The sequence below is a fragment of the Pseudorca crassidens genome, chromosome 15, assembly GCF_039906515.1.
Source record: "Pseudorca crassidens isolate mPseCra1 chromosome 15, mPseCra1.hap1, whole genome shotgun sequence".
Classification (NCBI taxonomy): domain Eukaryota; kingdom Metazoa; phylum Chordata; class Mammalia; order Artiodactyla; family Delphinidae; genus Pseudorca; species Pseudorca crassidens.
In genome coordinates this window covers 68,303,359-68,315,441 of record NC_090310.1, presented here as the reverse complement: position 1 = coordinate 68,315,441, position 12,083 = coordinate 68,303,359, and the positions used below count along the sequence as shown (strand labels likewise).

The 12,083-nt window shown below is 40.2% G+C and overlaps 1 protein-coding gene across 6 annotated transcripts in view; it reads right to left on the bottom strand.

Annotated features, from left to right (window-relative positions):
- The window catches only part of RALGAPB (Ral GTPase activating protein non-catalytic subunit beta), a 101,135-nt gene that overhangs the window by 78,516 nt on the left and 10,536 nt on the right, over nt 1–12,083 (bottom strand). For all 6 annotated transcript variants that reach the window (XM_067708113.1, XM_067708114.1, XM_067708115.1 and 3 more), the window contains exon 2: nt 2,896–3,111. In XM_067708113.1, the coding sequence (XP_067564214.1) occupies nt 2,896–3,081 (186 nt within the window). In that variant the 5' untranslated portion in view covers nt 3,082–3,111. The remainder of the gene's footprint in view (nt 1–2,895; nt 3,112–12,083) is intronic.

Here is a 12,083-nt window from a genome sequence, read left to right as displayed (position 1 = left end):
CCTGTCTGAATCACAGGGGCCGAGAGAAGGTGCCTAAGAGACTGCTGACCCACTGCTTGCAGTCATGAACGAATAAGGCACAATGAGAAAGGGGAAATGGCCTAATTTGCAAAAGAGGATGAAACTATATTCCAGATAATGTAGACTGGAAAGTTTAAGTGAATTCCAGACAAAACTCTGGGACAAATTACTAAGCAGATGATCAGTGAGCACTTATGAAAGGGAAGCAGGGTCACTGAGAACCAGCCTGCTCAAAAAGAATAAGTCATGCCAGACAAGCTTCTTTCCTTTATTAAGAGGGTTACTATGAAGGCAGCTGACAAATGTAGAAACCTGGCACTGATTTAAAACCAGTTTCTGAGGTACTTTCATAAATATTATCTAAACATCAAAATAACTGGTGTGAGAGGGTAAACTATCCTCATTTTATTTTTATTTTTTATTTTTATTTTCTGGCCACACTGCATGGCTCGTGGGATCTTAGTCCCCCAACTAGGGATCAAACGTGTACCCCCTGCAGTGGGAGCGTGGAGTCTTAACCACTGGACCGCCAGGGAAGCGTGGAGTCTTAATCACTGGACCGCCAGGGAAGTCCCCATCCTCATTTCATACATAAGAAAACTGAAGTTTAGCAAATTAAGCAATTTGGACCATGGCACTCGTTTGGAAATGCTGGAGCTGAAAATCTAGTCTTCCAACTAGAAATCTAAAGCTATTCTCACCATGCCATTAACAGCCTTCTCTGGCAAAGGGGGAACTGGGCTTTAACAAGAAATTTGGTCCTTGTGGACAAGATGGAAAGATACAGCCCAGAAGGAGGTAGAATGGTTGGATTTGTAACTGGTCAAAATAACATGTCAGAATAGCAGTGGATTACTGTACCAAGATCATTTTGGAAGAAGATGCCCAATGGCATGCCAAAGGCTCTGCCAAGATTTTAACTTGGAGAAAAACAGATTACATGCTGACCATTTGTAGATATCACAAAGCTAAAAAAAAAAAAAACTAACTTGTTAAATAGAAATTCAGGATTCAAAAAGATTATAACAGCTTTGGGCTTCCCTGGTGGCGCAGTGGTTAAGAATTCGCCTGCCAATGCAGGGGACACGGGTTCAAGCCCTGGTCCCGGAAGATCCCACATGCCGTGGAGCACTTACGTGTGCCACAACTACTGAGCCTGCGCTCTAGAGCCTGCGAGCCACAACTACTGAAGCCCATGCACCACAACTACTGAAGCCCGCATGCCTAGAGCCCGTGCTTCACAACAAGAGGAGCCACCCAAATAAGAAGCCCATGCACCGCAATGAAGAGTAGACCCTGCTCGCCACAACTAGAGAAAGCCCGCGCACAGCAACGAAGACCCAACACAGCCAAACATAAATAAATAAAATAATTTTAAAAAAAGATAATAGCTTAAAACTAAAGCTGAATCTAACAAGATAAATACATGTACTGAAATTTTTAACCTCAGAACTACAAAGGCTAAGGGTAGAAAATACATAACAACAATATAATATAATAGAAAGTAACATATAACAGCAATAAATGTTAAGAGTAACTATAAAAACACAGTGAAGCTGTGACAAATGAGGTGGGAAGGGGTATGGAGGGGGTGGGATTTAGCTGAACAAGAGAAAGAATTTTAAAACAGGTTGCAAGTCCCTAATTATCACAGGAAAGACCAAGGAGAAGGTATCTTTGGTAATATCTTCACACAATAGTTCAATTGTATAATTCGAGAGAACACTGGATTCAAGACCTATTCTCTCATATCCTTTTGAGGGTAGGAAAGGAGAAAAAACAAGGGCTGCACTGAGCACCTTTATCTACTCACATGCCATCTCTTCCCAGGAGAGGGCAGAAGGAATTACAGACACCAAGAAGAGAGTGCGCAGGACAAGTCCTGGTCCTCGGGGTAAGTCTCTGCCACGGCACTCTGAGAAGAAAATGCTCCTCAGTATGAGGGGCTTCCCCTTTGGCAACCCAGGCTCTTTGGCCTACAGAGGGTAAATAAAATACTTCCTGAGCTATAAACCTTAGTCTCCTAACTAGAGTTGTCTTATATCTAGATTAAGCCTAATCTCTCCTTCACAAGAAATCAAAATGTAAGTGAAAAACGGTGCGGTGTCTGAGAAACAGGTAAACCCAAAGCCTAAAGGTTGTATGAACGTCCTCAAGCACAGGGGACAAGTTCTAATCCCGATCTTAGCCAGACCTCATACTAGCAAGCTCTGTATCACTCCATTCTCAGGGCCCCTTCATGACTCCCCACTGGCAACTTAACTTCAGCCCCGTCCCCTGAACCCAAAAACAGAGGACCAGCTCTAGGCCAAGCCACTCCAAAAGCTCCTCATCTTTAGGAACAGCAAACACAACCCCCACTCCAACCACGTGGGCTCACAGCTATACAGACTTAGCTGCTCTGTAGCACTCTTAAACCTAGAAGTCAGACAAGGGTAGACTGGGATGGAGACAGAGGGAGAGCCTCAAGTGCAGCACACATGTGTAGCCCGAAGACAACACAAGATGGGCCTTCAGTCAGAGGCCATCTACACGTAGGAATGAAGACCTTCCAAACACAACCTCTGAATTGAAATCTGAAGACTAAGCCTAAAACTTAGGGAAAGGGACCTGACAGGCAAGTCTCTGTCTCAGCTCACAGCTCAAGTGGAGAACTGGGTCCAGCTAGCAGGAAGTCCCAACAGCACAATGGTACAACCTATTCCTCATAACTCCCACAGACTCTGGACCCCAACCCTCAACCCAAATACGGTCAAATTAAGACGTCACACTACACTGAGCAGAAATCCACTTAAAAAGAAAATGTTAGAAAAATGATTCTTCTGTAACAAACTTATATTTTCACAGAGTAGAATGAAATGAAAAAACACTTACTTCTTTGTCAGTTTTCAACAAACTCTCACCACCAGCCGCTGAAAGGGTACCTAAGGCCTGCCCGAGAGGATGAACCACCGCATTGGCCACCTCTCGCCCAACGCTCTCTGGATAGCTGTGTAGCACACTGGTGTGGCCCTGATCATTCTGAATCACCAAATGCAGCGACCTCCACTCAGAGTACATCGTGCCGCTAAAGGACTATCCAAATGGCACCTGAAAAGACAAAAGAGAATTACAAGTCAAACTATATTGCTGCAAACTAATAAAACTTAGTAAAATACATATTTACCCTACATAGCAAGATAAAGAAGCTGTAAATATATTGCCTTGAGAAAACTGAGGAAAAAAAACATTTAAATGTCTTGAGAATGTCCTAAACAGCCTCTTAGTGAGATCAGGTAGGAAAGGCAAACCCTGGGAAGCAGCTCTCTGAGCACCTCCCCAAAAGAGCCCTCAGGAGCCCAGAGTAGAGCTGGGGCAGATGATCACCGCGCAAGGGGATAAAATAATCAAATTTGGTACACTCACAGCATGAGGGAACCTTCTACATTTCATGTTCCAGAATAGAAAAAGACAGAAGAAGGGAATGCTCTAAGTAGGAAAGGGAGACAAAGGAAAGGGTTTACTCTAGGCCCCAGATTTTTCAGTCAACAGTTTCCAAGTACCTATTACTTGCTAGAAACATACCCCTGCAATTTCCCACCAATGCCCTCAAATCAGACATAAAATTCTTTGAGAATATTTCATTCTCTACAGCAGTGGCATACATTCTTCTGGTAATGGGTCCCCTGGAAGTCAATGTCCTTCAGAAAACATGTAAAGACCTGCCACTTACTGAGCATTTACTACACACTACTCATGAAATCACACAACTCTATGAAAATTAAATAATGCTATCCCTAATTCACAGATGAAAAAACTGAGGCATAGAGAGGTCTGCTGCTTCCCTGAGGCTTCACAACTATAGCATGGTAGAGGTGGGTTTTGAGTCCACATCTGTTAGGCTCCAGGGACCATGCTCTTAACCATAGCATGTACTGCCCCTCACTAAACTATACATTATCCATGACATGTCCTGCTTTTCCCTATGCTGTATATTCTCCATGAAAAGATATCTAAGTCTACCATACAAATGAGAAACTTTAGCCACAGAAAACATATCTATATGAATGCAATGTAAATATTACAATCATAAATGCCATACTCATGAGTAGAATCAAGGATGGTTAGTGCTTTCCAATTAATTTCTATTAACTTTCATTTTCTACTTGCTCTGAAATCTGTTTGCCCAGCCAGCAGAGTTTAAGGATACACTTAAGCTTTAAAAAGTTCTATCCCTTAAACTAGTTTTTCTTCAAACTGGTAGCTTTGTTTAATTTTATCTTACAAAGCCTCATTCCAGCTCAATAAGTATCAGTGTTTTTCAAGAGGATATGGTCCTCCTCTGAACCAAGAGGCCCTGAAAATGGGAAGGCAGAAAGGATGCACCAGAATCGAACAAGGTACCTACAATGTGAAGGATGGGTGGATGCGACTGACTGTTAAAGTTGCCTCAATTTCCTTAGGATTTATAAGGAACCCCCCTAAGGATATCCTGATGTTCCCCCTGCCCCCAGCACCACCGCCCTAAAATAAGCACTCTCAAAAACGGACAGGAAAATTTGTGGCCCTGAACCAAGATGACGAAGTAGAAGGACGTGCTCTCACTCCCTCTTGTGAGAACACCAGAATGACAACTAGCTTGCTGGACAATCATCAACACAAAGACACTGGAATACCAAAAAAGATACCCCACATCCAAAGACAAAGGAGAAGCCGCAATGAGATGGTAGGAGGGGCACAATCACAGTAAAATCAAATCCCATAACTGCCGGGTGGGTGACTCACAGACTGGAGAACATTTACACCACAGAAGTCCACCCACTGGAGTGAAGGTTCTGAGCCCCACGTCAGGCTTCCCAACCTGGGGGTCCAGCAACGGGAGGAGGAATTCCTAGAGAATCAGACTTTGAAGGCTAGCGGGATTTGATTGCAGGACTTTAACAGGACTGGGGGAAACAGAGACTCCACTCTTGGAGGGCACACACAAAGTAGTGTGCACATCGGGTCCCAGGGGAAGGAGCAGCGACCCCAGGGGAGACTGAACCAGACCTACCTGCTAGTGTTGGAGGGTCTCCTGCAGAGGTGGGGGGTGGCTGTGGCTCACCGTGGGGACAAGGACACTGGCAACAGAAGTTCTGGGAAGTACTCCTTAGCGTGAGCCCTCCCAGAGTCCACCATTAGCCCCACCAAAGAGCCCAGGTAGGCTCCAGTGTTAGGTTGCCTCAGGCCAAACAACCACAGGGAGGGAATTCAGCCCCACCTACCAGCAGTCAAGTGGATTAAAGTTTTACAGAGTTCTGCCCACCAGAGCACCAGTCAGCTCTACCCACCACCAGTCCCTCCCAACAGGAAACTCGCACAAGCCTCTCAGATAGCCTCATCCACCAGAGGGCAGACAGCAGAAGCAAGAAGAACTACAATCCTGCAGCCTGTGGAACAAAAACCACATTCACAGAAAGATGGACAAGATGAAAAGGCAGAAGGCTATGTACCAGATGAAGGAACAAGATAAAACCCCAGAAAAACAACTAAATGAAGTGGAGATAGGCAATCTTCCAGAAAACAGAATTCAGAATAATGATAGTGAAGATGATCCAGGACCTCGGAAAAAGAATGCAGGCAAAGATCGAGAAGGTGCAAAAAATGTTTAACAAAGACCTAGAAGAATTAAAGAACAAACAAACAGAGATGAACAATAACTGAAATGAAAACTACACTAGAAGGAATCAATAGCAGAATAACTGAGGCAGAAGAACCAATAAGTGACCTGGAAGACAGAATGGTGGAATGCACTGCTGCAGAACAGAATAAAGAAAAAAGAATGAAAAGAAATGAAAACAGCCTAAGAGACCTCTGGGACAACATTAAACTCAACAACATTCGCATTATAGGGGTCCCAGAAGGAGAAGAGAGAGAGAAAGGACCAGAGAAAATATTTGAAGAGGTTATAGTCGAAAACTTCCCTAACATGGGAAAGGAAATAGCCACCCAAGTCCAGGAAGCACAGCGAGTCCCATACAGGAGAAACCCAAGGAGAAACACACGGAGACTCACAGTAATCAAATTGGCAAAAGTTAAAGACAAAGAAAAATTATTGAAAGCAGCAAGGGAAAAACGATAAATAACATACAAGGGAACACCCATAAGGTTAACAGCTGATTGCTCAGCAGAAACTCTACAAGCCAGAAGAGAGCGGCATGATATACTTAAAGTGATGAAAGGGAAGAACCTACAACCAAGATTACTCTATCCAGCAAGGATCTCATTCAGATTCAATGGAGAAATCAAAAGCTTTACAGACAAGCAAAAGCTAAGAGAATTCAGCACCAGCAAACCAGCTCTACAACAAATGCTAAAGGAACTTCTCTAAGTGGGAAACTCAAGAGAAGAAAAGGACCTACAAAAACAAACCCAAAACAATTAAGAAAATGGTCATAGGAACATACATATCGATAATTACCTTAAACGTGAATGGGTTAAATGCTCCAACCAAAAGACACAGGCTAACTAAATGGATACAAAAACAAGACCCATATATATGCTGTCTACAAGAGACCCACTTCAGACCTAGGGACACATACAAACTGAAAGTGAGGGGATGGAAAAAGATATTCCATGCCAATGGAAATCAAAAGAAAGCTGGAGTAGCAATACTCACATCAAATAAAATAGACTTTAAAATGTTATAAGAGACAAGGAAGGACACTACATAATGATGAAAGGATCAATCCAAGAAGAAGATATAACAATTATAAATATATATGCACCCAACATAGGAGCACCTCAATACATAAGGCAACTGCTAACAGCTAAAAAAGAGAAAATAGAGAGTAATACAGTAATAGTGGGGGACTTTAACACCTCAATTACACCAATGGACAGATCAACCAAAATGAAAATAAATAAAGAAACAGAAGCTTTAAATGACACAATAGACCAGATAGATTTAATTGATATTTATAGGACATTCCATCCAAAAACAGCAGATTACACTTTCTTCTCAAGTGCACACAGAACATTCTCCAGGATAGATCACATCTTGGGTCACAAATCAAGCCTCAGTAAATTTAAGAAAATTGAAATCATATCAAGCATCTTTTCTGACCACAACAGTATGAGATTAGAAATCAATTACAGGGAAAAAAACGTAAAAACCACAAACACATGGAGGCTAAACAATACGTTACTAAATAACCAAGAGATCACTGAAGAAATCAAAGAGGAAATCAAAAAATACTTAGAGACAAATGACAATGAACACACAGAGAATCCAAAACCTATGGGATGCAGCAAAAGCAGTTCTAAGAGGGAAGTTTATAGCTATACAAGCCTACCTCAAGAAACAAGAAACATCTCAAACAAACAATCTAACCTTACACCTAAAGGAACTACAGAAAGAAGAACAAACAAAACACAAAGTTATCAGAAGGAAAGAAATCATAAAGATCAGAGCAGAAATAAATGAAATAGAAACAAAGGAAACAAGAGCAAAGATCAACAAAACAAAAAGCTGGTTCTTTGAGAAAATAAACAAAATTGATAAACCATTAGCCAGATTCATCAAGAAAAAGAGGGAGAGGACTCAAATCAATAAAACTAGAAATGAAAAAGGAGAGGTTACAATAGACACCACAGAAATACAAAGCATCCTAAGAGACTACTACAGGCAACTCCATGCCAATAAAATGGACAACCTGGAAGAAATGGACACATTCTTAGAAAGGTATAAGCTTGCAAGACTGAACCAGGAAGAAATAGAAAATATGAACAGACCAATCACAAGTAATGAAATTGAAACTGTGATTAAAACTCTTCCAACAAACAAAAGTTCAGGACCAGATGGCTTCACAGGTGAATTCTATCAAACATTTAGAGAAGAGCTAACACCCATCCTTCTCAAACTCTTCCAAAAAACTACGGAGGAAGGAACACTCCCAAACTCATTCTATGAGGCCACCATCACCCTGATACCAAAACCAGACCAAGATACTACAAAAAAAGAAAATTACAGACCAATATCACTCATGAATATAGATGCAAAAATCCTCAACAAAATACTAGCAAACAGAATCCAACAACACATTAAAAGGATCATACACCATGATCAAGTGGGATTTATCCCAGGGATGCAAGCATTCTTCAATATACGCAAATCAGTCAATGTGATACACCATATTAACAAATTGAAGAAGAAAAACCATCATCTCAATAGATGCCGAAAAAGCTTCTGACAAAATTCAACACCCATTTATGATAAAAACTCTCCAGAAAGTGGGCATAGAGGGAACCTACCTCAAAATAATAAAGGCTATATACGACAAACCCACAGCAAACATCATTCTCAATGGTGAAAAACTGAAAGCATTTCCTCTAAGATCAGGAACAAGACAAGGATGTCCACTCTCACCACTATTATTCAACATAGTTTTGCAAATCCTAGCCACGGCAATCAGAGAAGAAAAAGAAATAAAAGGAATACAAAGTGGAAAAGAAGAAGTAAAACTGTCACTCTTTGCAGATGACATACTATACATAGAGAATCCTAAAGATGCCACCAGAAATCTACTAGAGCTAATCAATGAATCTGGTAAGGTTGCAGGATACAAAATTAATGCACAGAAATCTCTTGCATTCCTATACACTAATGATGAAAAATCTGAAAGAGAAATTAAGGAAACACTCCCATTTACCACTGCAACAAAAAGAATAAAATACCTAGGAATAAACCTACCTAGGGAGACAAAAGATCTGTATGCAAAAACTATAAGACACTGATGAAAGAAATTAAAGATGATACCAACAGATGGAGAGATATACCATGTTCTTGGATTGGAAGAATCAATATTGTGAAAATGACTATACTACTCAAAGCAATCTACAGATTCAATGCAATCACTATCCAATTACCAATGGCATTTTTTATGGAACTAGAACAAAAAAATCTTAAAATTTGTATGGGGACACAAAAGACCCCAAATAGCCAAAGCAGTCTTGAGGGAAAAAAACAGAGCTGGAGGAATCAGACTCCCTGACTTCAGACTATACTACAAAGCTACAGTCATCAAGACAATATGGTACCGGCACAAAAACAGAAACATAGGTTAATGGAACAAGATAGAAAGCCCAGAGATAAACCCACGCACCTATGGTCAACTAATCTATGACAAAGGAGGCAAGGATATACAATGGAGAAAAGACAGTCTCTACAATAAGTGGTGCTGGGAAAACTGGACAGCTACATGTAAAAGAATGAAATTAGAACACTCCCTAACACCATACACAAAAGTAAACTCAAAATGGATTCGAGACCTAAATGTAAGACCGGACACTATAAAACTCTTAGAGGAAAACATAGGAAGAACACTCTTTGACATACATCACAGCAAGATCTTTTTTGATCCACCTCTTAGAGTAATGGAAACAAAAACAAACAAATGGGACCTAATGAAACTTAAAAGCTTTTGCACAGCAAAGGAAACCATAAACAAGATGAAAAGACAACCCTTAGAATGGGAGAAACTATTGGCAAACAAATCAACGGACAAAGAATTAATCTCCAAAATATATAAACAGCTCATGCAGCTCAATATAAAAGAAACAAACAACCCAATCCAAAAATGGGCAGAAGACCTAAATAGACATTTCTCCAAAGAAGATATACAGGTGGCCAAGAGACACATGAAAAGCTGCTCGACATCACTATTAGAGAAATGCAAATCAAAACTACAATGAGGTATCACCTCACACCAGTTAGAATGGGCATCAGAAAATCTACAACAACAAATGCTGGAGAGGGTGTGGAGAAAAGAGAACCCTCTTGCACTCTTGGTGGGAATGTAAATTGATACAGCCACTATGGAGAACAGTATGGAGGTTCCTTAAAAAACTAAAAATAGAATTACCATATGATCCAGCAATCCCACTACTGGGCATATACCCAGAGAAAACCATAATTCGAAAAGACACATGCACCTCAGTATTCACTGCAGCGCTATTTACAATAGCCAGGTCATGGAAGCAACCTAAATGCCCATCGACAAATGAGTGGATAAAGAAGATGTGGTACATATATACAATGGAATATTACTCAGCCATAAAAAGGAACGAAATTGGGTCATTTGTTGAGACGTGGATGGATCTAGAGACTGTCATACAGAGTGAAGTAAGTCAGAAAGAGAAAAACAAATATCGTATATTAACTCATATATGTAGAACCTAGAAAAATGGTACAGATGAACCCGTTTGCAGGGCAGAAGTTGAGACACAGATGTAGAGAACAAACGTATGGACACCAAGGGGGTAAGCCACGGGTGTGTGTGTGTGTGTGTGTGTGTGTGTGATGAATTGGGCAATTGGGATTGACATGTATACACTGATGTGTATAAAACTGATGACTAATAAGAATTTTTTAAAAAAATGGAAAGGAAAAAAGGGGAGACTCTGATAGGTTGCCATTCTCATCGGAGTATAACTTACACCCACACAACATTTTTTCTCACCTTTTTTTATGGACATATATATAAACAGACACACACATACACATACATATAGTATATAGTATAATACACACACTATAATCTCTTCAATAAATGCACAAGAACATTATACTACAAGGTTTTTTGTTTGGTTTTAGTGTGATTTTTTTACCCTTTACATTTGTCTTCATTCCCTACCCAAAAAATTCACTTCCCTGAATAGATTAACCAACCTAACACTTCCTTGTGTATTTTGCTCCACCCTAACTCAGTCATATTAAAATAATTTATATACACACATAGCTAGGGACTATATACTTTTCTACATCTTTTTTCCATTCACCAGTACCTCATGAATATCCTTCCAATAAGATTCTTTTTAATGGCTGTGTAATATTCCATGATATGGTACAATTTATTCAGTCTCCCAATGATTTACATTTACTTCATTTCCCACATTTTGTCACCAGGAAATAATGATGCAATAAATATGCTTCCTTATATATCCTTAAGTAGTGGCCTTTTAATTTCTATGGAACAAGTTTCCAAGAGTGAAACAACTGGATCAAGGAGTATATGTATTTTTAATGTTAATAGGTCTTGCCAGATAGATTCCCAAGAAGCTGTAACAACTCCCATTTACATTAGGAATGGATTAGAGCCCTTCCCTCCTCTCACTCCCAATCTTTTGCCAAGAACCAGATTTATTTACACATTTATTTATTTGCCAATTTGGTAGGTATGAAATGAAATTTCATTATTCTAGCCAAATATATATTTTTTTATTTTATAACTTCTAGTTTTGAGTCTCGCTTAGGTGATTTCTCCCTCCTATCCCCTGTATCAGTGTTTTTCAAACTGTGGGTCATAAAATAAATGAAATAGATAATACTTTTTAATTATATGGAATAGAATATACAATAAAGGCACCACACACAGTAAAGGTAAGCAATGTTCTGTGAGACTTGTTTCATTTTTTATATATGCATATGTTCTGGGTCATAATGTAAAATACATAAAATATTTATTATGCGTCTAGGTCCAGAAGTTTAAAGACATAACCCTAAAGTGTAAAATGGAGTTACTAGATTTCCATGCAAGATAATTCTTCACATTTAAGTTTTATATCACCTGGAATTTACTTCTACAAGTGGTATAGGAAAGATCCAATTTTATTTTCTTAGAGATGTATAGTAAGCTGTGTCAACATCATCTATTAAAAACACATCCTTGGGCTTCCCTGGTGGCGCAGTGGTTGAGAATCTGCCTGCTAATGCAGGGGACACGGGTTCGCGCCCTGGTCTGGGAGGATCCCACATGCCGTGGAGCAACTAGGCCCGTGAGCCACAACTGCTGAGCCTGCGCGTCTGGAGCCTGTGCTCCACAACAAGAGAGGCCACGACAGTGAAAGGCCCGCACACCGTGATGAAGAGTGGCCCCCGCTTGCCACAACTAGAGAAAGCCCTTGCACAGAAACGAAGACCCAACACAGCAAAAATAAATTAATTAATTAACTCCTACCCGCAACATCTAAAAAAAACAAAAAAAACACGTCCTTACAACTACGCCCATGTGCTGCAACTACTGAGCACGCATGCTGCAACTACT